The sequence below is a fragment of the Zootermopsis nevadensis genome, unplaced genomic scaffold (assembly GCF_977971745.1).
Source record: "Zootermopsis nevadensis isolate Lab colony 2312 unplaced genomic scaffold, Znev_1.0 Znev_ptg000027l, whole genome shotgun sequence".
In the NCBI taxonomy this organism is placed as follows: domain Eukaryota; kingdom Metazoa; phylum Arthropoda; class Insecta; order Blattodea; family Termopsidae; genus Zootermopsis; species Zootermopsis nevadensis.
The window spans coordinates 1,249,492-1,275,737 of NW_028259159.1; the positions used below are offsets into that span (position 1 = coordinate 1,249,492).

Sequence of the window (26,246 nt, forward strand, 5' to 3'; positions counted from 1 at the left end):
GTGTATTATTATAATATTATTTTTCATGTGCCATCAGAAGCATCAGATCATTTTGATTATATAGCCCACATGCTGTTCTCTGGCGGTGATTCAGAAGCTTATAAATAATTATATTTCTTAGCCTTAAGTACCTTCAGAATCTCTCTTCGTGGGATTTGTAATTGTCTTAAAACTGTTCAGAATATTTTACATGTAAGTACTTAAAGCACCGTCGTAACTTAAATGTACCACCTACTTTAACATTAGTAACTCGCCATGTTGTCTACAGAGTGCATTTATGGTTTTTGTATAATTCTCAGAATATACGTAGATTATTTTCGTAAACAGCTTTACGCAATTGATTTTTTTGGATGGAAACGCGTTGTGCTTACTGTGTGGTAGGAACTGAAATTTTAAATGTTATTTAGGAGGATTTCTAAAACATGTTTTCTGGAATGTTTATCGTACGGTTGTATTTTTACTAAACAGTTCTCATTGTGAGGGAGCGATATCCGTTTCCATGGTGACGAGAGCAAGATCAGCCGGTATAAGGAACTGTGTATAGGAAGGCATGGCCTACCAGCTGCACCAGAAATGCTAGCCAAGCAACTGTTGACTATTTTTAGCTTACACCTCTCTCAAGTTTCTTCTTTTTAATTTTAATTTAAAATTAAACACGTTGCATGTACGCTGTGACGTTCCGGAGTGGGCGTTGTAAGAATGCAGTTTCGAATTTAGCGATTTAATATAATTCTATTTGTGCATACATAGCCAAACATATTTTACTGCGAAATTTATATGTGGGTTATTACTGGCATTAAGGGAGTTAAATGCAGAGAACGCTTTCCACTTTGAAGTCATATAATTTAAAAAGATATAACGTGTGGATTACGGCTTATGTACATTTGTGATAAGTGCTCTATGCGTCCTGTCAGTAAGCTACACTTCGAGAAGTCTGTTTTTAACCATTAAGAAGGAATTTGATCCCTTTTTATGTAATAGAAGGCATGCAATCAACACATCTATATATTTTATCACCACATAACATAAAATCAAGGCACATGTTTCGATCCGAATTGTATCGACATCTTCACCGCCGTGAAAACCTCAAATCTCATATTTATTAGCCTTGGAAAAATTCTGAGGTAAACTCTCCTCACGTTTCTTCTACATCGGGCACAAAAACTTCTTGTCCCCAAGCAGAACAACACAGTTATTTGGAAGTTACCTGCATGGGAGGTAAGACAAGGCGACGACGAATTTTAATGATGCAGGGAACAAATATGTACCTTCACAGTCATTGTTAATAAAAGAAACCCGAAGAGGCACATATGTGCAATTTGTTATGTATGATTTATAACTTTAAAGTCGTCCTCTGCTGACGTGAGAACTTCATTAATAGTTGTATTATACATTAATAGTAGGCTACTGTAGTATTTATTTGTTTAATTTCCTGATTTATGCAATTGCACTATTTTCTGGGAAAAGCTTAATGGAAGAAGCTTTGAATAGTAACGAATTATCTCCGTGGCACAGGCAATTCTTTGAATTGTTGGTTATTGCTGGTCTAATTAAGAAATTGTACGTTGCTATGGAATCCGAATAATTATTATCGTGTTCAGTGTGGACCATATCTTGAGCCATTTCAGTCTAGATCACATCAACAGTATTATTGTCTGCATCCTGAAAAGATTACTAGTTCAGCTGTCTTCATAATCATACGATTTTAGAGTCCTGGGACATCAAGTGTAAAATTAGATTTTAAAACCAGGGTGCTGAGCTCTATTCTGTGTGCTGTCTTTTGACCATTCTTTCAGCGAAACTGGTTTATAGGCTTACGTGTGGTGTAGTGTTTATTGTTACAAACAAACCGGAACTTTACACACAAGCACGCACGCACGGAACTTTACACGTCACTCGACCTATGCAAAAAGTTACAGTGTTTAAACTGGCTCAAGGCAGTCTTTTTCTAATGTTTTTATGAGCAGGTTTTAAGCTCGTTTCGCAATTTGTTTTGGGTCTAGGAGCGTCTATTGCGTGAAACGTCTCAACTCCAGTGTGGTGTTGATATTCATTCAAAAATACACTTTACATGTGGAATTGTTAGCAACCAAATTGGACAGCGCTGTCTGCCAGCTTTACACAAATGCATTTTAGCCTATGTTTTACTAAATATAAGCTGTTGTAGATTTTTCTGGAAACAGATTAACCAACAAGGAAGTAAACATTTAATGCCATGGATATTTTCTTCGTAAGATTTACTTTCTTTAAGATAGTGACAGCCAAATATTAAAGTGGACTTGAAGAATATACGAGCAGGAATATTTCATACTTGAGGGCCATAAACTTCAGAAACTTAATTTTACACGATGAAAAAATGTAACAAGTTTAACATTTTCAGTCCTTTTTTATTTAAAAAAGTGAGAACTCTAGATTTTCTTATAGTTACATATGTTATGTCATGTACTGCTATGATGCAAAGATTTAATTTCTAAATTCTGTTAAGCCGTTGATACTGTATTTAACCGTTCTGACCATCAGATGGATTTCAGTTTGTCTAATGAATGAAATGTTTTTAAATGATCTTGACGGAATGTGGCCTTCGGAGTGAACTTCCCCTCCTCCATCAAGAATTCACTGCAAAGAATGGGACATAATTACTTTATTGCGAAAGTCTGTTTTAGGGAGAAGAGGTATAGTTGATATCCCGGCCACGGCCAAGCCAAATCGATCGGCAACACACCCACGCAATGTGCTGAACGAGAGCTGCTTTATTGACTAGTTCTCGGTTGAACCAGCGTGACTTGTTACCAGTCAGTCATTTTGTATTCTGTAGGAAATCAGTGGCGATTTCTGTAAATGTGGGTCACCTTTAACATTTTATATTTACAAAAAAAAAAAATAAAGTTCGCGCTTCAGAGAAAACATTGCGCGTATCCATTGCAAAGTTTAGTTAACTGTTGAAGGAAATAATGGATGTTTATTCAGTAAACAATACGAAACGTGTGACAGAGTCTATGGGAAATAATACAGAGTTATTGAATGTCAAGCAGGTGATTCGCGTAATTGTCACTGAGCTCCAAAGGGTTAAATATTTAACGCCACAGCTTTACGTCTGTTGTCTGCCTCATAGCATTTTCCTTGGGTCTGTAGTAGAATACTAGAGGAGTAACATGCAGTAATTTCATATCTGATTGGCTCTCACAATTTAAAGGAATATGTCTCTTAGTGTTAGCTGCATATTAGTTCAGTGCATTTTTCTGTTAGGTTAATACTTAGCAAGGTGTATTTAGGTCTTCACGTAATTTGGTCCCAAACACCGATTAAAGAGAATGAAATTCACACATGGTAATAAATGCCTTGAGTAATTTCCGTATGTTTAAACTGACTGGGTTGACAGTACTTTTTTGAAATATTAAACTGAACGGAACTGCGATTAACATTAAAATTCACTCGTTTTTTGACAGAGTATTAATATCATGTGTGCAGACACACGGCGACTTCTGGTTTCCGAATACAGTACTCCAAACTTCGGTGTTATCCACTTGAATATCGATGAGGAACTTTACACGATTGCTATACCAGACAGTCCAGCAGCTGATTATCTCGATGCTTACTACTGCGAAAGAATTTCTGAAGCTTTCAAACAAATGTCTTTATTGCTGTCACTTGAACGGCAGGCTGAACAAGGCTATCGAATCAAGAAGGAGCTCTAGTTGATTGGAACTAATGATGCTACTTCCGTTTCGCCAAGTGGTCTTTGTCAAAGTGGTTTGATTTATGGCTTGTTTAAACTACATTATCTAATAAAAGAATTATATTTATAAAATGCTTATATATACACCGGTCCACGGTCCACACACATTTGCAACTCGAGGATAGCCTTGTTTATATGCGTCGTCAGATCTGAGTACAGCAGACCAACCCAGAGCTTTGCTAATAGATTATATTCCCAAGATTCGTATTCTCATTGTATTACTGGAAATTTGTTATAGTTATTAAATTTGAAGGTTTGTGAGAATGGTGTATTATTACAATAGGAATCTTCTTGGGTGTTATTTATCGTCTGATTTTAATAAAAGAATCCGTTTCGGAGACTGGAAATTGTTTCCGTCCTCAGGTAATAACACCTACTCTTTGGCGCCAAATTGAATTGGAATAGAACGATGGATTTTGGCCAAGTAGTTTGTTATTATATTTATGTTTTAGTTTCAGGCGTTTATTTCCGGTGGCGTAGAACCAGTTAAATGAACTATTTTAATGCGTCGCTTTATTTTATGTTCTTAAGTAAATTTTGTTTTGCACCTGTGATATTATTTTGTAGACATAGAGGTTTCTTTTAATATTCAGTCTCATGGTGCTATAGATTTGAATCATGTTCGGAAATTGTCTAAATTAGCACAGCTGTTTCTAGAGAATTTACTAAAATTCGGTCTCAAACTTTAGTTAAAAAATGGAGAAACAAAACCAAAATTCTTTTATAAAAAATAGCGTCATTGTTATTGCTGGTGGCTCGTTGTTTTGGTTTATTACGTCATAAAGCAATTAAGTTCTTATACGAGGGGTGGAGTACTTCGACATTTTGATTCCTTGTGGTAACGCAATTTTGACAAAGAAATGGATGATTTGCTGTGACTTGGCAGTATACTGCCAAGAGCTATTATCATATGTAAAAAGCAAGAACTTACTAGCTGTCACCGTTGTAGTTGTTTTCTGCCGTTGGTTGTTTTCAGTGTGTGGCAATTTGATGCGAGCCAAGCCTTTATAACGTTCTCTAATTATAGTCTCCACTCACTGAGAATGCATAGTATTTAAAATTCTCTTGTACATAATCATATTTTCAGTTCGTGGTGATGTGGGCATTTGGACTTGCCCATTTACAGGTGTGTTTCATCAGTAACTATATGAAGAAAGGATGTGAACGAGATTAAAGGTTATTGAAAATAAGTAGCTGTTCCATTGAAATTTCGTTATAGGCATGATTTTTTAAACAGGTGAGTGTTTACTTGGAGGGGTGGAAAAGGGAAGTAAACCTTTGCAGATCCTGCTTGGATATGGTGGCGAAGAGAAAAGTCCTTGCCATACTGGGAATTGAACTTCCTAGCCGTGATTTATTTCCACTGTAGCTTTATACTACAAATCTCACCGTCTGTCTACTTTCTGTTCTTTCATTAATTTGACTTCAAAAATTTAAATTGGTAAATATTAATTATTTTCATAGCAGATGTAATTTGCCTGCTTTTCCAGGGAATGTATGAATTTATGTAGGGTGTTTGTTAAAATAATAATATTTGTGTTTCAGAGAGACAGGCAGGAGGGTTGGTCTAGAGGTCCGAGGAGTCTGTTCCTTAAGAGATGTGACAACAATGGCTTTGGTTTTACATTGCGCCACTTCATTGTCTATCCTCCTGAATCTTACACTGTAAGTGTTATGGCATAAGGTTAAATTTTCATCTTACCACAGTAACAACAGTAGATACTGGATGTCTCTGTTATCAAGAGTTAGGAAACATTTTTTGTTCACTTAACATCTTGGAGTAGACCACACTTATGATTACTCAGTACGATCTAATTTGCTTAATCCTTTGAAGATGAAGCTCATCTAAATTATATTTAAGAATTCAGTGCCTACCACAAAGAAAAATCAACAATTCCCCATTATAAAGACAACTTGATAATTCACAGTGATTGAAATTGTCAATAAAAAATGTGAATGTCCCTGTCACGTATGTTTATTGAGATACCATATTAATTTTACATTCTGAGAGGTTATTTTATGTATATATTACTTCCAGGTTCTGCAAGGCGATCGACGGCTTGGTTTGCGCCATGGATTTGGTGAGCAGGGTCCAGGATCAGCAGCGTTGGATGAGCCTATGGACACTATCTTTGTGAAACATGTTCGTGAAAACAGCTCTGCACATGCAGCTGGTTTGGCTACAGGTAAATGCTTCAGCATCAAAGTTTTTGTCCTGATTTGGCATCTCTTATAGCAGTCTCTAGGAAACTACAAATAAATTATATGCCACGTAGTCCAAAACAGTAACTTTGTATTTTTGTATAACTTAATACTTCTGTCATGTATTTTTGTATTGGGTACACCAGAGGCATTGGTAAGACACAGCCACTATGGATGCTGAATTTCGTGGCCGAGTGTACATAAATTTTGTAGAAAGGAGTAAATATTTAATAGCGATAGAGGTACTATTATAGCACTGTGATATCCACTGTTGGTCAGTGCTTCATAGTCATTTATCACTACACCTGTGGTGTGTGTTAGGCCCAACTGTACAGCAGGTTATCTCAACATAAGTTATGCAAAAGGTGATTAACAGATAAATATACATTGAAATATAGGGAATCGAAGAACAACCGACCAACAACCAGCAAGCAAAGCTTGAGGAAGACTATACCAAAGTAAAGCTGTCATGCCATGTAGGCACTTTGAAGGAAAATAGATGTAGCTCCTCCTGTTCTTCACTTCAGCACTAGATGGGGTTGAGTGGTCAGTGTCATACCCCAGATGTGTTTTGCCCCTGGGGAAGGACCCCCAGTACCCATTGGGTAGGCCTCAGAACCAGTTTGGATGCAGAGGCTAATGAAGAATCCTGTGCCTCTGCTAGGGATCAAACCCTGGTTGTCCAATCTATAGTCAGAACTGCATTAACAGAGATACACCAGCTCATAAACTAGACCAATACACACTTTGTATTAGACTTTGTGTGAGGCCAGATCTTGAGCATTATGAAATATAGTATGAACAGTCACCTTGGCATCTTAATTATCAGTTTTCTCATATACTTTGTTAAAAATTTCATTTAATTTGTTCTGTGAAAATTACAATATACAAATGTTCTACTTTAATAAATAAAGTTATAGGAATACATTTTATATGAAAGTGGATGCTGCCCTTTCAGTTCTGCCTCTTTCTATAATAGATGTACTTTCATCGGATTGAGAAGAGAAGTATCCGTCTAATTGAACTCACAAACATAAGTGATGTACTTTGAACAGTAATTTAAATTCAGTTACAGATAGAAGTGTGCATTAAATAAAAGCATCAAAAGCAAAACTGGTTCTTGTACATTTCTAATTATAGTTCAGGTTAAATAAACTAGTTATATAAAGTATCATTTGTTATTCTTGGAATACACCACATTTCCTTTCTTTAGATGTATTGTATATGCAACTGTCACCACCGTTTATGCATTCTGTTTTTCAAGATATGTGTAAGAAGAAGAAGGCTGATCAAGAGGCCATTTTTAGATGTTTAGAAAGTGTGTGTGTGTGTAGTTAGTTTGGCTCAGTTCTTTGATGATAAAGAGTGGGCAGCTGTGGACACTGGAAGACTTATTTGACAGAGGTTACTTTAAAGGTGAGATGCATGCATCACCTGCTGTGAAATGGAAAGGGGAGATGGGGAATAGAAAATACTACAGAGATATCTCAAAGCTCTTATAATGTTCAGAATATATTCTTAAGATGATGTTACAGATGGTTAGACACAATGATTTTTATGTTGATTAAAAGTATTGTATTGCTTATTACAGTTCTATGCATTGAAAAAACAATTCCTTTCTGTTGTTTAACCCAAATAATTTTTCTTCAGATGATGTTCTGTGAACAGAAATTAATGTACTTATTGTGTTGCAGGTGATCGCATCATCAGTGTGAACGGAGAGACCATCACTGGACGTTCTTATGCACAAGTTGTGCAGTTAATACAACAAAGTGGAAACTTTCTGCATCTCTTAGTTGTCCCTAAAGAAGATGACATTTTGCAGTTGGTAAGTTAAAGTCCATATTCAGTGAAGAATGTAAATGTTTATATTTGTCCACTGGTTATCTGTTGATTTAAAATATTAACCTCTGTTGTTTAAGAGTTATTAATATTTTATAATTTTTTTGTAGTACTTTGGTGAGACAGCTCATAACCCAGAGACTAACCAGAGGCCATCACGTATGAAGGCACCTGAGAAATCAGCTCAGCATCGTCATATTGGGCAAGCCAGTATGATGCGACAGCAATCACCAGTTCCCTTTTCATCACTACAGCCCACATCACAGCAACAGCATGCATCATCACTACCTTTGCCCCACAACCCGTGTCATCATCGCCGAGTGCACGTCACATCACAGAACCAAGCCAGCTCTCAACCCTTTCTACCAACTTCTCCTTACCTAGTTGATAACCAAGGAGAAAACACTGCTACTTTTCTGCAAACAAGCCACTCAGCGATGTCCACTGCAACGAACAATTCAGATATCTGGTCTCCACAGTGCTTGTCTACTTCTGGAAATGAAAATCACAGTGGAACTGTCGAGCGTGTTACATTTTATCATGGTGCTAGAGGGGAAGATACAAATAATGAACTTTCAAACTTTCATTCTCATACAAAGGGTCCGTCTGTTCGGAGGAACAGTGAAGGTAATGGTCCAGCAGTGAACAGAGCAAGCACATATGGTTATTCAGGAAATGGAAGGGGTGGAGGTGAAATTTTTGGAGTGGGTGGTGGTAATGAGTTGAATCTGTATTACAGCGTACCTGGTAAAGAAAGGCGTGTGAGTGTGGATAATTCAGTATGGAGTAGAGGTTCTGGCTCGGGTGCAATGTACAATTTAAGACAGAGTGAAGATGTCATGGGTAGTGCAGGGGGTGGTTTGGCATATCAGAATTCTGAGGGAAGTAGAGGATTGTATCACGGACAGAATTTAGGGTCTGCAGTTCCACTGAGTGATAACAACATGGCTAGTTCTAGTTATGGTAGCACAGAGAATGTCCACTTGACAGCAGGAAGTGTGAACAGTCTTCAAAGACTTCATTACTCAGGTACAGCCGGTTGTAGGCTGAGCCTTGATGGTGGGACCAGCCGGAGAGACTCTTCAGTTTCTCTGCCTTCTAATGGTTTAGCCAGGGATAACTATACTACTGTCTCAGAAGGGAGCAAGGATAGCTTGCTGTCATTTGATTCATCATCAACTCTGACTGGTGGAGGTCAAGATCGGTGCAGCAGTGATGACTCCTTAATTATGTCTAGGATACGCAAGAGTTTTGAACAGAAGGAGGAATTTTTGAAACGACCAAATCAACCAATATCTTGGAATATTGCTTCAGGAAATCAACAGCAACCATCATCACCCCTCTTTTCACAACATGCCATTATTGCAAGAGAGTTCTATGCTAGACCACAAAAATTTCAACGACCTTTGTGGCCACCTCAGAATCTTGGTTCATGTTCTCCCACCCTATACCATCAGCAGTCCCCACCTAGAAGCTCCAGCAGTGGTAGGAGTAATTATTCGACCTCCACAAATACCAGCACCAAGCCTACACACCAGAATCTCCAACGCGTCAAGTCCGACATTGACTCTGAGAGAGATTCTTTATCATCACGTAGTAGTGGCGAGGAGAGATCCTGCCATGACGAAGCATCAGTGGAACTTTGGGATCATAATCTAAGTAGCATTCGAGGTGAGTTTATCTATGGTGGTCCAGTATCAAATGTTCCAACCACAGCATTAAACAAATCTTCCTTCAGTCAGCAAACAGGCTCTCAGTTCCGTCCAATAACGCCTGTCTCACCCAGTGCCAGCTTAACTGGTAGCAGCTCTAATGGAGGTTCTGGATCTCACAGACATGGCAGTGGAGGAAAAGCTTTGTTTGTGTCAACTCTAACTCGCATACATGAAAACATCCCAGTGTTAGATCCAGGAGCATCAGGAGAGCCATGCACTTCATCAGCATTGAGTGATGACACAGAAGAAGTGCTTGATGTTGGTGGTGGCTCTTCTTCTCTTCCATCATCTCTATCTTCATCTCCAGCTATAGGAGCAACAGCTGCTGATTCTGGAACACAGTATCCATGTTCCTTATCAGCCTCTAGTGAAGGAGTTAGTAATCAAAATCCTTCCCATATGCATCCCATGTTACAATTGGTGTCAAGGCGTGCTCGTCAGTTTGAAACTGGTAGATTAGATGAAGATGAGGGCCTTGCCAGTGACAGAACAAGCCTGTATCGCAGTGAACTGTCTCGCCTGTCATCAAAACGCAGTGTCCCTAATGTAGCTGTTCGTAAGAGGGAATTTGAATCAAGAAGTACAAGTGCAAGTGGTGGAGCAAGGGATGGCAGAAGGATGAATCGAGAGAGCAGATCACTAGAAAGTGCAGGTAATGGACTTTGCCTTCAGTTTGTGCTTGGAAATTTCCAGTTTAGGATACCCATAGAAACAAATTTTATCTTTGTAGTGCCCTCTTCCATAGGATACTTGAAGTAGTGTGTTTTTTTCCTTCTCATTCTGTGCTCCTTTCGGTATGTGTTGGCCATAACCCTGTCGCAATCCATCTTTTATGAATTATCAGTAAATTGGCATGAGTACTTACTTTTCCAGAAATTTATATTAAGTATTAACAGAATCATAAATCCTACATTTTGTATTTCATTTAGCAGTTGTATCTGTGATGTTATCTTCAGGTTGGCATAGTATATTCAGAGTTATTTTGAGTTTGTGAAAACAGCTAACTGTATCTGTAGCCATTCTTAATCAGAAATTCTGTGCAATTTTAGTGGAGTTAACTTTCCATGTTTATACACAAGGCTGTTTTGTGGTGTCAAATTTGATGAATTTGAAATTGTGGGTGTGCTCATCTTGCCTTTCCTTCTTGTTTCCTCATCTCCATCTTGGTGGCCTGGCATGCAGATATAGTAGAAACATCCCTAATCTGCATTCTCAATTCACAAAGCAGTAGTGTGAATTAGAGTGCAGAAAGTTTCATTGTATTGAAATAAATATGGAAGAGAATAGCTACTTAAAAATTGAAGAATTTTAAGCTCTTAAAATGCAATAGGAGTGTATATAGCATGTAATTCATTGGTGCTAATGTTGATAATGGTGGTGTGGTGGTGGTGATGGTGGCGTGGGATAGCGGTGACACACTCACAGAAATATGGAACAGCAACGACAGGCAGTATCTTATCTGGGAACCGCCTGATCCCTGTAGGTGGCAAGCAGCTCCATTGTGAACCCCCTCGTGATTTCTCCCAGCACAGGACAGGTAGAGAGGCGTGGAAATGAGAGGTGCACTGTGTCTTTGTGTTTGTGTAAATGTTTGTCTTCTAGTAACTGTTCACTTTTCTGCTAAATGTATCATGCATCTAAAACTATATAGCACACTTAGGAGCATAAGCACCAACTGGTTTCTGGTTCTGTTACCAGATCTCCTTTCCCATTTACTATGCACAAGTGAATGTATTTGAAACTCTGTATTTGTTGATGTGCTTTAAACCTGTTGTAAATCTTATTGTCTGCATTAGCTTACTTGACATCTTCATTCCACAGTTGTTATTTTGGCTCAGCTTGTTATGGGTTGGTTCTTTGCAACAGTAACACAGAGCAGGTATTTAGTAGCCAAAAATACTTTTTTGCAGTGGTCTTTGCTCTATTGTTACATGTGTGCACTACTCGCACTGTGCATACAACAGACGAGTGTTATTTTGGATCATAGTTTTTAGCAGAGCACGTACAGGTCATGTTGTACTAACACTCCTCCCTTTCTCCCTCATTCTTCTGTAGGATGGCAACATAATGACATGTACAAAATAGAAACTGTGTGGGAGTAAATTAATTTTTAATTTTAATTTTAGTTTGTTAGATTTTAGTTTTTTTTCTTTTTGTTCTTTTAGGGACGCTGATGATAATATATATTGGCATGTTGGGCTTACTTCTTGTTATTTTCGGTGGTAGATTATTGGGGTTGGGATCGGAAGAATTTTGCAGGCTGAGGCACTGTGAGAAAATGTAGTAGATAAATAATAAAATTAATTATTTTAAATTACTGTAGACCTTTACTTAATCTTCCTTAATCTGTGTAAATTATGTTTGGTTAGAATTTCTGTAGTCAGTGTGAAATATTGGTTCACACCTCAGTTTGTTTACATACTTTTAAGTTGGGTGTTCTTGAGTTCTACACATTTGCTAATCACTGTAGCATGTTACAAAAGCATGAGAAATGTAAACTGTTATGAAAAAGTCTGTATTGAAGAAATGTAGGTTTGTAGAATAACTGCAAAGGTATATTCTGAAATGTGTATGCAGCACTGGACTTCATGAAATTACTTCCCATCTTTTTTATGAGCACTTGACCGTTACATTGTAAATGCTTTTCACAGGTTGTAATGTGAATTAATTCTGAAGATCAGATATTTGATCAGTAAATCAGAACAAATAACTAATGATGAAATCTTTATGGTAGTATAGCAAAATATTTGTAGTTTTGCAGAGACTTCTTAACTCTCATAACAGCAGAATAGTTTGTTGTTTATAATTTTGCCTACATCATGTAATTGACTAATTACATTATACATTAGTACAGGTACCATAATTCTTTGTGCAAAATATTCTTGGGGTGGTACTGTTACTCCTATTTAATTTAAAGTCTGAGTAATAAGCCAGTCTATTTTAAAGATTGCTGTAGTGTTCTTAGAATCAGGTATTGTCACTGACCTTATTTGTATGTAGTAACTTGTGAATATAGATGGCATTGCTTGACTGTGACTAATATCAACAAATAGAATAACAGGCTATGCAAATATTGTAGCAGATGTTGTATCGAACAGTGTTGTACAGCAGAGCAGCGACAGCTTATAATACATATTAATTAATGTTGTTGCTATGTGGTTGAAGATATAAAGTGCTTCACATAGCATAAATCATTGTACCTGAAGACTCTTTGCAGGCTTCATAAATTGTGTAAAGACCTAGACCACAAATGCTCAGTTACAAAATTTGAAATTATCAAAATGACTTCTACAGATCTTTTAGAATGAAATTTGATACAGAGGATGAAATAGCCAAACAATAAAATATTTTACAGTGATAAAATTACAGTTTATATTTTCACTCAATATTAAAGGAATATTAGAGAAAAAAATTTTGATGATAATGAGCCCATTATTAGCTGTATAACTTCAGCAGACAGGTTTGATTGGAAGTAATTATTCTCTTGAAACTTGCTCTCACAGTTCCTTTTCCATCTTTGTGAAGCCTGTAGTAGCCACTTGAACTTGTTAAAGATACCTGACAAGTAGTGTTTATCAGTAAAAATATTTACAATGATTTGTTTCTCACTAACATATGAGCCGGGATAGCTCTGTCAGTACCGTGACTAGCTGTGGGCTGGGTGACCGGGGTTCTATCCCCAATGGGGGCAGAGGATATTTCCTCTAGCCTCTGCATCCAGACCGGCTCTGGGGCCCACCCAGCCTCCTCTACAATGGGTACCGGGGTCCTTTCCCGGGGGTAAAGCCGGCCGGGGCGTGATGCTGACCACTCACCCCCATCTAATGCTGAGGTCAAGAAAGAGAGGAGCTATACCTCCACTCACCCCAAGCGCCTGTATGGCACGTAGTGGGACAAACTTTACTTTAACTTTACTTCTCACTAACATATTTTATAGACTGCAGTTGCTTATTCTGCTGTCTGAAATAACTTTATTAAGAATATACCCTGTAGTATTTCTGTGATGGTTGTTGAAAGATCTGAACTTTTGCATAATTGTAAATTTTGTAGTAACTGCGTGTGGTATGTAATTTTATTTTATGGATTTATGGATGAGTGTGCTCATAATTTTTTATAACTTCTACTTCTGAAAGTTAATGTCATCATGGCACTGAATTCATCTTAAATAATAATAGAATTTGTAATGCATTTTTGTTATGTAATTTCCAGATATACCATCTAAAGAAAATCAACATGAAACAAATGAAGTGGTTAAGTTGCGAGCACGTTCCAATTCAGCTGAGTCTTGGACAGCTGTCATGGGTTCTCCATCACGGCAGGGCTTAACTTGCAATACTCAGGAATGGCTACACGATGGGGAAGACGACCGTGGTGAAGGGGCCAATGAACCACAGAGACATAAAGCCGTTCGTCAGGACTCTTATCTTGCTGCTGTTCGTACGCCAGTAACAGCAGGTGAGGTGCCTCATATTTGAAGGGATAACCTGCATGTTTTATAATCACTTCCATGTGTTGGCTTGTATTATCACTGTAGTCACATTTTTTAAATGGAAACACTTTGTTGTGGTAATATAGTAATGTGTCGTAAGATATTATGTACAGGTTACATACATAGTTCTGAGAGAACTTTTATGTTCTGTTTCCTCTTGGTGGAAGACTTGATACAAATTAATAAGATAATGCATTGAAATATATTTTAATGTTTCAGGGTAACAATTTCTTATTCTTATTGGTTGCTGTATTCTTTTAAGTTTTGCAAGGAATTTGACTTCCTGTGTTTTAAAATTTGCTGTGTGTGTATGTGCCTGTGTGCATGCACACATGCATGTGCACACACTGAACTTTTTCAGAAGTATCTGTTATGCTGTTGTGCACATTTATAATTGTAATACACATTTGTTTATGAATGGGATACTCCTTAAATGTAATGATCTTTTTTTGTTGTTGTTGTTGTTGTTGTTGGACACTTTGTATCATATGGGCAGTCCTAGATTGTAACTTCTGTGGGTTTTTTTGTTACTGTGTATACATGTTTATACGTGAGAACTTGCGTAGGTTGTACGCATAATTTTTGTTAATACAACATAGTCTTTGCTGTAGCTTGCACATTTGCATAGGTTTTGTAAATATATTATCATTGGATGAAATGCAAAGCTTGAAGTGACTAAGAAGGAAAAAAGACACTAATTACTAAATAAATTTTAGGAAAGCATTACCTGGTTTCATATTGCATGAAGTGACACATTTTACTTTATTTTTGAGTGAACCTTTTTAAGATTCATATTTGTATATTCAGAATTGAGCATAAGGGGCTCGTTGCTCCTGGGAATAAGATTAAGAAGGCACACACAAAGAGTGTGTGAGTTATTTTATTGTTCATTTCCTGTTAAGCAGTAATTTTGATGTTGAGTGTGAAGTATTATTGCCTATCCATGTATGGAACGTTTGTAAATTATTTTTTAAAATGAATTTGAATTTTCAAATTGTATTATTATTGTTATTGTGTCATCAAGAGTTATTATGTTATTATTGTTATTGTTACTGTTATTAGTGGTAGTAAAACATAATGTCTTTGCATTTCACTCAATGTCAAGTTCTGCTTTTTTATGCACAAATGTTTAAGCAGCTTGCTTATATTTTTTCACCAGTCACTATCCTTCTGTTACGTTAAATGTATTTCTCTCTCTTTTTCCCCTCGTGTTTATTTTTTGTTATTGTTGTGGCCATCTTGTCAGAACGCATGGCCAGATTGCTTAAGCGCCAAGGTGCATTTCCCATGGATGAACATGAAGAGATGGACAGCCCTCCTTCTTCCTCTGACTCCACCATACCTCCTCCTGCTCTCCCTGCTGCAGTTAGACCCAGCCAGCTTCTTATTGCTAATCCTCTTCGGCCAGCTGAGCCACAACCTGTGACTTCCTCTCCCACTTACGGGGTTGAAGAAGGGTCCATGACTGAAGCACATGATGGCATCAGGAAGCTCATGTCTGCTGTCAGTAACATCTCACCAGGTTAGGGCTTTATTAAAGTTTTGTTTGTTCTAATGTACTGTGCAGCACAACTTAAACAGTTTTTTTTCTTTTTGTAGAGATGAAAATATTTTGTTCAAGTCTCAGAAAAAGGGAATTTGCCATTTAAAAATAATGTATATGTTCACAGTTGAAATGTCAGTTTACTTATAATTAATGCAAACTGACTGGAAAATATCCTTTCATTTTTAAGTGTTCATTCAGAAAGTAAATGCAGTGATTAGTTTCCCATTTATCAGCAGGAAGCAGAATTCACCTTCCAGTTTAATATAGTCCACCACATCATTGTATTTTATGGATAACTTATTAAAACACATTGCATATTTTATTCAGTGTTTTAGTTTCCTTCACACTGATTATTTTGTAGACATGTTGACACAGTTCAATCCCTTTATCAGCCTGTGATAGCATGATGGCTGGAGGAGGAGGTACTGCAACTGACCCATGTTGGAGGTCTGGTTTCCTCCACACAAAACTTCAGCAGAGGTGGAAGCTTTGATCTCTGCTCATAGAATGCCACCTAAGTGCTATTGTGTATGAAGTACTGGAGACTGTTGTCTTACCATATCACCACATTTTATTCCATATCTCCAATACCTTACTAGTGTAAGAAAATAACTGATGTGTTTTGAACCTTTAGAGTTTGCAGCTGAATTTAGGTTTTCATGGCGGTGAGTCTGAAGATGGCTCTTCTGGGCTGTTGTGCCATGTAGTATAGTTGAAGTTTACAGACGTTTCAGAGGTTTTTGCTGCCTCCATCAGCAGGGCGATTATTATCACCCTGATAATAGAGGCATCAATCACCCCTCACATGTCGGTAAACTTCTGCCATACTGCACGGCGCAACAACCCAGCAGACTGCCATCTTTGAATTGAGGCAACTCTACTGGATTTTATATTTAATAGAATATGAATTATAGAATAATTTGTTTAATTCAGAACAGTTAATTTGAGTTGTGTTGTACAGTAATTTGTTTTATAGCATGCTTTTGGCTTATTTTTGGTTCAAGTGGTGCATGTATGTATGTACATACATACGTACGTATGCTAACTTATAATCTCAGAAAGTTGCTGCTTGAGCATGTTACTGCATGCACATTTAAAGATAAAAGTAATCACTTTGGCTAAATTATTAGTTCTTTAGTAGAATATAAACTATTGATGGGTTTAGTTTTTCAAATGTTCATTTATCTCTAACCAAATGAGAGTACGATTTTAAAACATGTTAACAGAAGACACATGAAATCTCAAACAATCATCGACTTCATGGAATTGGACAAGATCGTGTTGTTGTCATGGTCATAAAGATTTTGTGTGGCTTTGAAACTTAGAAAGGTACAAATGGTGCTTGGAAGCAGAAAATTATGGAATAGTGTTACACTGTTTTAGTGTGTATTGACAGTCAATTAAGGTTGATTAGAATGACTGAGATGTGAAGTACAAGTGCCCAACAAAGCAGATTGTCAAGAAACTGTTCAACAGTGTTTACATTTTTAAATAACAAATAACCTTTCCTGTAAGAATGTAGTATGTAGCTTTGAGGTTGCATTGCTTGTCCTGTGATCTTGCCTGCATTGATGTGGCATGTTGTGTTTGTCACCTCGTTTGTTTCAGTTCCTGTTAGTACAATTCCTAGTACACTTTCAAGTGACAGTAGCATTGCTGTCACTACGTCAACTCCTGACACATCAGGTGTTATTCGGCGTCAGAAAAACCAAAATGTTTGTAAGTATAGTTCATTTGCTGATGTAATCCCCATGTTTACTTTACTTTGAACCTCATGAATCATTTGATTCCCATTGGTCCTAAGAAATCAGAAGGCATTGTAATTCTTTTCAGTTCATAATGTTCAAGGAGTATCAGATATGTTAATTCAGTCTTTATGAGGCATTTATTTTGGACATAGAAACAAAATCCTGTTAAGATGGCAATCTTCTGGGTTGTAGCATCTTGTAGTCTGGTAGACAGTTACCAATGTTTCAGAGGTCCTTGCTGCCTCCACCATGGTGGAGACAGCAGGGTCTCTGAAACTTTGGTAAACTTCTACCAGGCTACATGATGCTACAACCCAAGGGACAGTCATCTTCGTACTCTCAGTCCAGGAAACCTAAAATCCTATTTGTTTGTTTGTGTTAGTAAATTATTTTTTGTTGGGATCATTAGGGAATTGTGTTGTTAAATGGTTATATTGATTGTGACTGTGAAGGGTGCAGCCATGTTTTGTTTCATCATCCAAGCATTTCTTGTAGGGGGTGAAGGAAGTTGGTGTTGTTTGTAATTAGGGTAACCAGAGTAGCAGAATGTTTCAAATCCAAATGAAAGGTGATTACGAATATGTGTTTAACTTTTACGTTTTTAAATGCACTTATTGTATGAAATAATCTCCAGCATTTATTCCCATCTGTGTGTAAAATCACAAATGTTTCAAGGGTGAAATATTAATATTCATGTTTTTTCTTCTTTTTCCGGTTTAACAATGTTTGTACATTTTCCGGTACCCTTTACAGGTCCCCAACTTTTTCAGTTGGCTTGATCTATGGACATTCGGTAGGACTCCTTGGACGAGGGATCAGCCCGTGATATTCATGTTTTATGCAGATATTATAAGTGTTGTGGTTGTGGCTACTGAGCCCTGAATGTGTTCCACTAATTTCTGCAGTCAGTGTTAGGGAATTTTTTGGTGAATGGAATGAAAGTTGATATTGTCTACTTAATTACAGTAATCAAAGATTTTTTATTGCTTGTATTCTTAATCGTTATAACTCAAATTAATTCTCATATGAGTTATAAAATTTTATGAATTTGCTTTTGGGAATTGTGATATGAGCAGAAAAGGAAAATGGATGTGTTCAGTTTTCTCTATAACCACAAGTTAGGACCCCAAAATTAATTTATATTCTTTGTTCTGAATGTTTGCCATCTTTAGAAATAAAAGCCTCCTATAATAACAGTGATGAGGTACCCCCAAGAAATTGGGGTTAAAAGGTTTCAGTGAAAACACTGTGATGATTTATTCACCTTAGGATTTCCATTGTTTCACACACATTACCGCTTCCATTCATTCCCATGCCCTTTATGCACAAAAATTATTACCTTTATCTTCCAGATATCCTTTTATTAGTGACATAAACTTTGAATGGCAAGCATATATGTATGTGACGTCATCAGAATTGTTTCAAAATACATGTAAAATGGTAATGCACCCTAGAGCTGTTCGCATCATCTTATGTTTACAAATAATTTAATTAATTCCAAATGCAGTTGTATCAAGTTTTGTATCACTAGGCCTCCTTTACATGTGATTTTGAGTGATGGTTTAGCAAGGTGATTATTAAAGTAGATTATCAAACTGAAGGCTATGGTTTCAAATCCCAGTTAATGCTTTTTTCCTTTGACTGAAATCTGGAAATATATTTCTGAGCATGGTAGCACTAACATTACTACTGGTTGCTACTCTTTGAAAATTTTCAGTAGATCTCTGCCTTATTGCATATGGTTGCTGTAATACTAATATTTTAGTAATAAATTGGTATAATAACATGGTTTTATAAAATTAAGATATTGTTATTTTAGATTATGTTACAGTTCAGTACAAAGTACTGTTTTCATACATTATTACAGCAAGTGACTGTTATGTTTTTTTGTTGTTGTTGGGTGAGACTATTTCTCTGCTAAATTGGGTCATGAATAGGTCACTGTCCATCCCGTTGATGATACATGAGTGAATATGGAGCAGTGATGGAATGATATTGATGGGAAAACCAAAGGACTCTGAGAAACGCCTGTCCCAGTGCCACTTTGTCCACCACAAATCCTGCATGGTCTGTCTGTCCTGGGTGTTGACTTGCGCCTTTGCCATGAGAAGCCAGTGACTAACCACCTGAGCTCTGGCACATTCCGTTTATTATGGTTTAATCATGTTTGGGTATTATGCAGTTAATACTTTCAGAAGTTTTATAGTTTAGATTACTGATTTATTTCTCATTTTCAAAGTTACAAATGTCTTGGTTATATTTTATTATGACAGCTTGTAAAGAGGAAAATGTGAAGTTAGTAGGCATTGCATTTTATTTGTTGCATTAGGTTCAATAATGAAACATTACATATTCTTAAAATGTAACACTTTTATTTACATAGCAATTCTGGTTAATGGTCTTAAATGATACTAGATTATTAATGAAGGATTTTTTGCCTGTTTATAAAGAAAGCTTTTTGTTAGTATATAATTAGATCATTGATAAGTTTGGCCAAGTATTCCATAATGAGGAAGGAAATTGATTTTATTGCTATTTGAAAGAGTATCTCTGTTAACACATACACTTCCGGGCATTTACAAGCAGGTGGCAATTAAATGCCTGGGCTTAAAACCCAGGTTATAAAAAGTGGTGGTTTCTTTGGGGGTGGGGGCACTGGCAGTCTTACAGTGTATCTGGTAAATGGGAAACACTGATTTCAGCGGTGAATGTGTTAAAAGTTAAATTTGCCTTTGACAGATGGTGAAACTATAAACTTTTATTTACTTTGGATAATTTGCCAAACAAAAAGTGGGTAGCAAAAAATTAGATTGTTTACTATTTTGTATGTTGCAGCGGAAGAGGAACGACTGGTGCGGAGGGTGTCCTACCTGAAGGCCACATGGGGTGATCGCATGCATGTGGATAGCGACCTAGACCTCAGTGATGCGGAATCACCGCGCATGCAGCTTCGAAGGTAGGGCCACTATATACAAAATAGTTTGCTTTTTCTTCAGTATTAATAATTTTCTGTTGTAAAACATTACACTGTAAAGTTGTAAATGTAATGTAAATTAGGTGCAAGACATGTCACCTTATGGGGAAACTGAGGTAATAAACTGTCCATATACCAGAGGTGCGATATTTATTCCATCTGTTACATGGAGATTGTCAAATTTTATTGGTGTGTGTGAAGTCTCAGAAACATGACACTTGCCTGGCGTACCATTATATATGAAATTTTGTTAGTTAGTATATGACTTTACTGTGTTGTGTACAGAATAGAATTTACTGTTGTGCTTTGTATTCTGCTTTGTGAAATGTCCAGTTGAAAGTGCTTACTTGGGTTTAGTATTGGAATGAGTGGAACTACTGGTCAGAAATTAGTGTTTTTGCTTTGCTATGGGCCATGTTTTAACTCTGTTGGTTTCATAATACTTAAATTAAAAATCACAATTGTTACTTCATTAGGCTGAAAATGGACCGTGCTACATTAAAACTATAGCCAGTCACTTGTTATGAAAATTGAAGTTTAGTGAATTTTCTGGTTTGAGAAAACTATCGCTGCTTTATGGCTGCATTAGTGGTGATGTCTAGTGATTTTATTTGAAAATTATATATTTCTTAGAGCTAACAGTACATAGTGGTTGATACACAAGTATAGGTAATCTGTGAGAAATATACTTTTGTACTTCAAATATATTAATTTATTAGATTTTTGTTGATTTATGCCACACATGACATGTGGTTATAACAAAATTATGAGCATTGACTTCTGTAACTGTAGTAAAATTCTGAAACAGTTTATATTGTGTATATTGTAAACATTATTATTTTAAATTGTAATGAAAGTCAAATCAAAATATACAAACAGATTATATACTTACATTACAAAACTTTTCTATGAAGATTTATATCAGGTTTGATGAAAGATATGAAGTAGAATACATAAATTATTTGTATAAAATTATGAATTAATAAGGGAAAGCATGCTCATGTATTAAGATTGATAAAAATTCTGAATTACAAAATTCATATGTATTTAGGTAGAGCATACACATAGTGCAATACTGAACATTTGGTGATATGATTTTCATTTTGATTTTGCAGTGATGGAATAATTGGAAACATTATATTGGTATTGCAATTTGGATGTTTTAGATTTCCTTCCTTATATCTGTCTATATCCTTAACAAGCAAAATGAGATGATTTTTATAGAGACAAGTTTAGAAAATAAAGCCTGGGTATGAGTGCATATGTAAAATAGGTGTGAATGTGGATGGGAATTTGCAGTGCCCACAGACGGTGGCGCCCTCCTTTGTTTCCTGATGACATTCAACGACTGAAACGGCTCTTTGAAGAAGCCGCAGCTCCATCACCACAACCGACTCCAGCTCCTGCTAGGCAACAGCAGTGGTGAGAGAGTCTTGGCCTCCCTCCAGCTGTTTGAATAGACTCAATGAACCAGTCCCAACTCCCTATTATTACTCATACATTAACAGTGGTGACAGCTTTTTCTGATTTTTTTTAACTTTCCCCATTGAAATTACTTCTTGCCACCATAATATTCTGAAACATATGTTGCACATTTCTTTCATATTTTGAATTTTTGTTTTCCACACATTCCGAAACTCACTTTCCTGGTTTTGTTCTCCAATCAAATTTACATTCGTATGATAATATGTGAATTATGGCTTTACTGCTGACACTGCAAGCTATACAGGAGTTTCACAGTAAATGAATCGTTGTTGAAGTAATAAAATAAACAACATTCTAATTATCTGAAATATTTTGTCAGTTTCATAGGTTGGTGAGTGAAGTTTTGTTATTATTCTAATATACAGTTTGGAAGCAGATGTGATTTTGTGAAATATCTAAGACAGCCTGTGGGAAGATCCTTTATTCTGTGATTGATCTGAAAGTTTGTAAAACATTTCATGCATAACTGACACAGTGATGAAATGGGAAACCATTCAAAATGCACATGACGAGTCCTTCCAGTTATGGTATTATTGAACTGACCTCTACTCACTTGCCCTTTGAGGTGATGGAATCTTATAATGAGGTACTGTCCACTTTCCCAATGGCAGATTACATATGTACAATGCATTATGTTCAGACATGTATTCCTGCATTGTTCCATTGACACAAGAAAGACTGTCTCCATTGTTAATGCCTTACTTTGATGCAACATTCTGTGTGGTTCATCGAGCCTGGAGAAATTCTTTCTGATTATATTTGTACGTATGTTATGTGTTTGTGTGTTCATCTTCTTTAGACACTGTAGAATGTGTGAGCTGCCTATAGTTATGTAATAGAATTGTTGGCCTTTACTGTAATTTTGGAAAAATGGACAGAAATATTGTAAGAGCATAATTACACAGAAGAGAACAGTTATTATTTTACACCTGTCTTAATCATATGTTTGTGTATGGATCAGTAACTTTAATTTTATCCTGTGTACATTCTCAAAATTGATTATGTCTGCTTCAAGATAAATATTACACCTAAAGTTATTCAAACATCCACTTATAGGGTAAACTCATGATGCGTGGTTTCATCAGCACACGTGGGGATTCACTTTCACAGCAGAGTTTATTCCACTTTTTAACTGTAAAAACCACTAGGATGTTTGAATTGTGCTATTGTTTCCATTTCAAAAGCAAGTTTTAAAATGTCATAGATTTTGAAATTAACAGCAAATGATTCAGCAGATTATATTCTACTATAATCTAGCTGAGAAACTCACTTTTTAGTTTCACCTTGCGGCCAGTCTGGATTTTTTTTTTTTTTTTTTTTTTGCTACAACTCATATTGTTTTTTAGGTAAGTTTGGGTGCTTAACATTTTGTTGTAATAGAGTTCCAGTTATAATGCAAGGAGTTAGTCAGTTACTTATTAAATATGTTTTAATTACATTTAGTTATGCAAGTTGTTATAACTGAGATTATTTTTTCATGGAGAAACAATTTTTAGAGGTTTATGAGTTAGATTTCTATAGTGCAGCCTCATACACGAGAATTGGGAACCCAATTTCACTTTCATCAGAATTCTGGTATTTTAATGCTATCATAAAATTTTGAACTCCGAAGGGCTGGTAACTTTGGTTTGTGAAAATGGTGGTCACAGCTCTCTGATGTGATCCCTCGTTCTTCTTAACTGTTAACTGTTTGTTGCATTTTTATTTTTATTTGTTGTCTTTCATTTTGAAGGAACATAGAAGAGTTTTTACATTTGTTTAGATCAGGCATGCTCAACGTTTCAGTGTCTGATGGAAGTATGTAGTATGTATGTACTACTCGGCATGTATACGTCTCTTTGCTTTTAGACGAGTCAGTGGCACTAGAGTGTTTCATATGCATTGTAGTTCACTGAGACTGAAATAAGCATAACGTGTAGAATAGTACCTGCAGAAGACACAAGAATTGAACACAAAATTTTATTTTAAAGACTTAGAAAGAGGCCACCTTGGAGACATAGGTATAGGATGGAAGGTAATAGTATCGTATTGACCTGTGAGATTTCAGGTTCTTGTATTGACGTGGTTCAGGGTAGGGCCTGGTGACAGATTTTTGTGATGGTAGTGAGGAACATTTGGTTCCACAGCAATAATGAATTTCCTGAAAAAACTAAGCTTTAATTGATCATGTTGCTTGTAACTGTATGCCATATGTTTATTAGGAAATTACATTAATCACATATTTAAATATATGCAGATGAGCAGTTTTGTGCTACTGACTTCTCTTGCAGATAATTATACAATTTCTTGCAGCCTTTGTACCTCACTCTGACTGTTGATACAGCATGACCTGGGTCTGTGTTCTTCATGTATTCTGTTGTCATCTGCTGTTTTGTGTCTTTATGGTACCATATTTTGTTTTACCGTTAAAATGCTCGTTGGCTACAGATTGTATGACCATCAGTAAACCAAATGGTACTTGAATTGAATAGAACAAGTGCTTCTTAATATGTGTTTCATCATATATTAAAGGACACAACATTAAAAATTATTTCTGATATTCGTTTAACAAGGGCTCAATCAAAATTTCATTTCATCGAAGTCCGTGCAAACTTTAGGAACATTGAAGACCTGCGGGTAAATAAATGCAAGATAGTTGGATTGAATTTGGTTTTGATAATTGCAATGGGGTAAACATTTTTGTCATTCTGTCCTTAATATGTTGATCCATGTATGTATATTTAGCCTGGAAGAATGCTGTATTTTATATTATTCTACACAGTGACTGTTGTAAGGCATTGAAATACTCATTATCTTCGGTTGAAAATCCGTTCTGAGGCTTCTGCGATTGTTCCCTCCATAAAAGTTACCCTCCACGATAAGCATGCAGGGGCGTTCCTTCCAGATGGCCATTGTAATGCGTACGTTTTAAGTGGTTGTTGATGAGGGGTGTGGGAATGTATCCTTTTCAGTTGTCCATGATTTGAAACGGAAGTTTAACCATAAACTGGTTGAACCACAGAACACACCTGGTGGTGGTCACGTGGCGACCGTTACGTACGACAGATAGCCAACAGCAATTAAGTCGCGTGCTGTCACGTCATTTATTTTGTCGTGTGTTACAGAAACCCGCATGCTTGTAGACCAGTTTTAATTTTCTCTCATATATCCAAAGTAACTCAGTCGTACTCATCCCACCGATGTATTCTACGCGGTTGAATAAAATATGTTCCTCTTTGCGGATTTCATTACCGTTTGCTAAGCATGTCCTTCCTTTGTCCTGTTTCAAAGTTCGGAGTTAATGTTAGTCGATACACCTTTTCTTTTCCGCGATGTTAATGTTGATGATAATAATCTAGCAGTCAAATAATTGCGTCTTATTTGTTCAGAAATCCCTTTAATTCCTCACAATGATAATACTTCTTATAATCCAATATTTTTGTCCGCTTAGCAAAGATTAATTCCATCTAATTCTAATGGTAATTTTATGTATAGAATCTAATTTAGCATAATAGTCATTATTATTTATAGTAACGCTGTTTCAACTGTAACGTGCACTAATGTTTATGTATTGTTTTCTGTAGTTAGCAGCTGTATGTTAATTTTGTTTAATTTTACACGACGTATCGTTTTATTAGTTTGTCATCCTACATGGCGACATGAATTATTTCATTTGTAATTTACTTTCTTCGAAATGCCTGTTTATGCCACGAATGAAGTCGGTCAAAGGTTGCCGAGCGGTTTGAGGCGTGTAGGGTTTTCGAACATTTGAGTGTTTCTCGAGGCGTCAAAGTAATTCGTGTTTTTTGTGTTGCATTGCGAATGTTTTGGGAAGATAAAAATCCACCTACAAAGTAATAAGCATGTAATTGAAATATTTGTCTGTAGAGTGTGTCCATATCAGTAACTTCCGGTACATGGCAACCGACCAGAAGCTATTTTTTTTAAAGAAAAAGTTGCTTGCCTGTGATGTGCTTCAAGAGGAGTTTGGACATCGCACCCACAAGCGGGTTAGCTCAGAAAGTCTTGTACTCTCCGTACCGTTGTTTAATATGAGCGTTTGAAATGTCTTTATGCCTTTGTGAAAAATGGCTTAAAATATTAGCAATGGATAGATATATTTTTCAGTGAAAGATGTTGCTGTATGTTTGCTTTTGGCAATATGTTTTCCGTAAAACAAGTTGAACAGTTTGAGGTAAAGCTGAAATAAGTTTCCCACGTAAGACAGTAAATAGTTTACACCAACTCCGTGCTTCGTGTGCCCACTAAGGATGTGATCAGAGTGGAAAGTTAACGCGTGATTTTTTAAAAGATGTTTGTTTCGAAGAAACGCGACTTTTCTCATTGAGCTTTACGTTTTATTTTCTCCCCACGCAGATGATATGATTGGTTTACCTTTCACTGTATTCGATTTCGATCATCTTGTAATAGCAAACGCATGAAATGTCAACAGTTTAATGACGTGTTCCGCGTAGTAGAATAAACCTCTGTGCCTAGTGGAAACAAGTTTTTTAGGACGCATGTTTTGGT

General features: G+C 36.5%; 1 protein-coding gene across 1 annotated transcript in view; it reads left to right on the plus strand.

Moving 5' to 3' along the window:
* Positions 1-26,246, plus strand: part of RhoGAP19D (Rho GTPase activating protein at 19D) — a 117,778-nt gene that overhangs the window by 53,341 nt on the left and 38,191 nt on the right. Inside the window, exons 3-12 of the mRNA XM_022061346.2 lie at positions 5,282-5,401; positions 5,775-5,922; positions 7,633-7,766; positions 7,891-10,147; positions 10,904-11,032; positions 13,705-13,950; positions 15,231-15,506; positions 17,139-17,249; positions 20,114-20,234; positions 21,552-21,674. Coding sequence (XP_021917038.2) covers positions 5,282-5,401; positions 5,775-5,922; positions 7,633-7,766; positions 7,891-10,147; positions 10,904-11,032; positions 13,705-13,950; positions 15,231-15,506; positions 17,139-17,249; positions 20,114-20,234; positions 21,552-21,674 — 3,665 coding nt within the window. The remainder of the gene's footprint in view (positions 1-5,281; positions 5,402-5,774; positions 5,923-7,632; positions 7,767-7,890; positions 10,148-10,903; positions 11,033-13,704; positions 13,951-15,230; positions 15,507-17,138; positions 17,250-20,113; positions 20,235-21,551; positions 21,675-26,246) is intronic.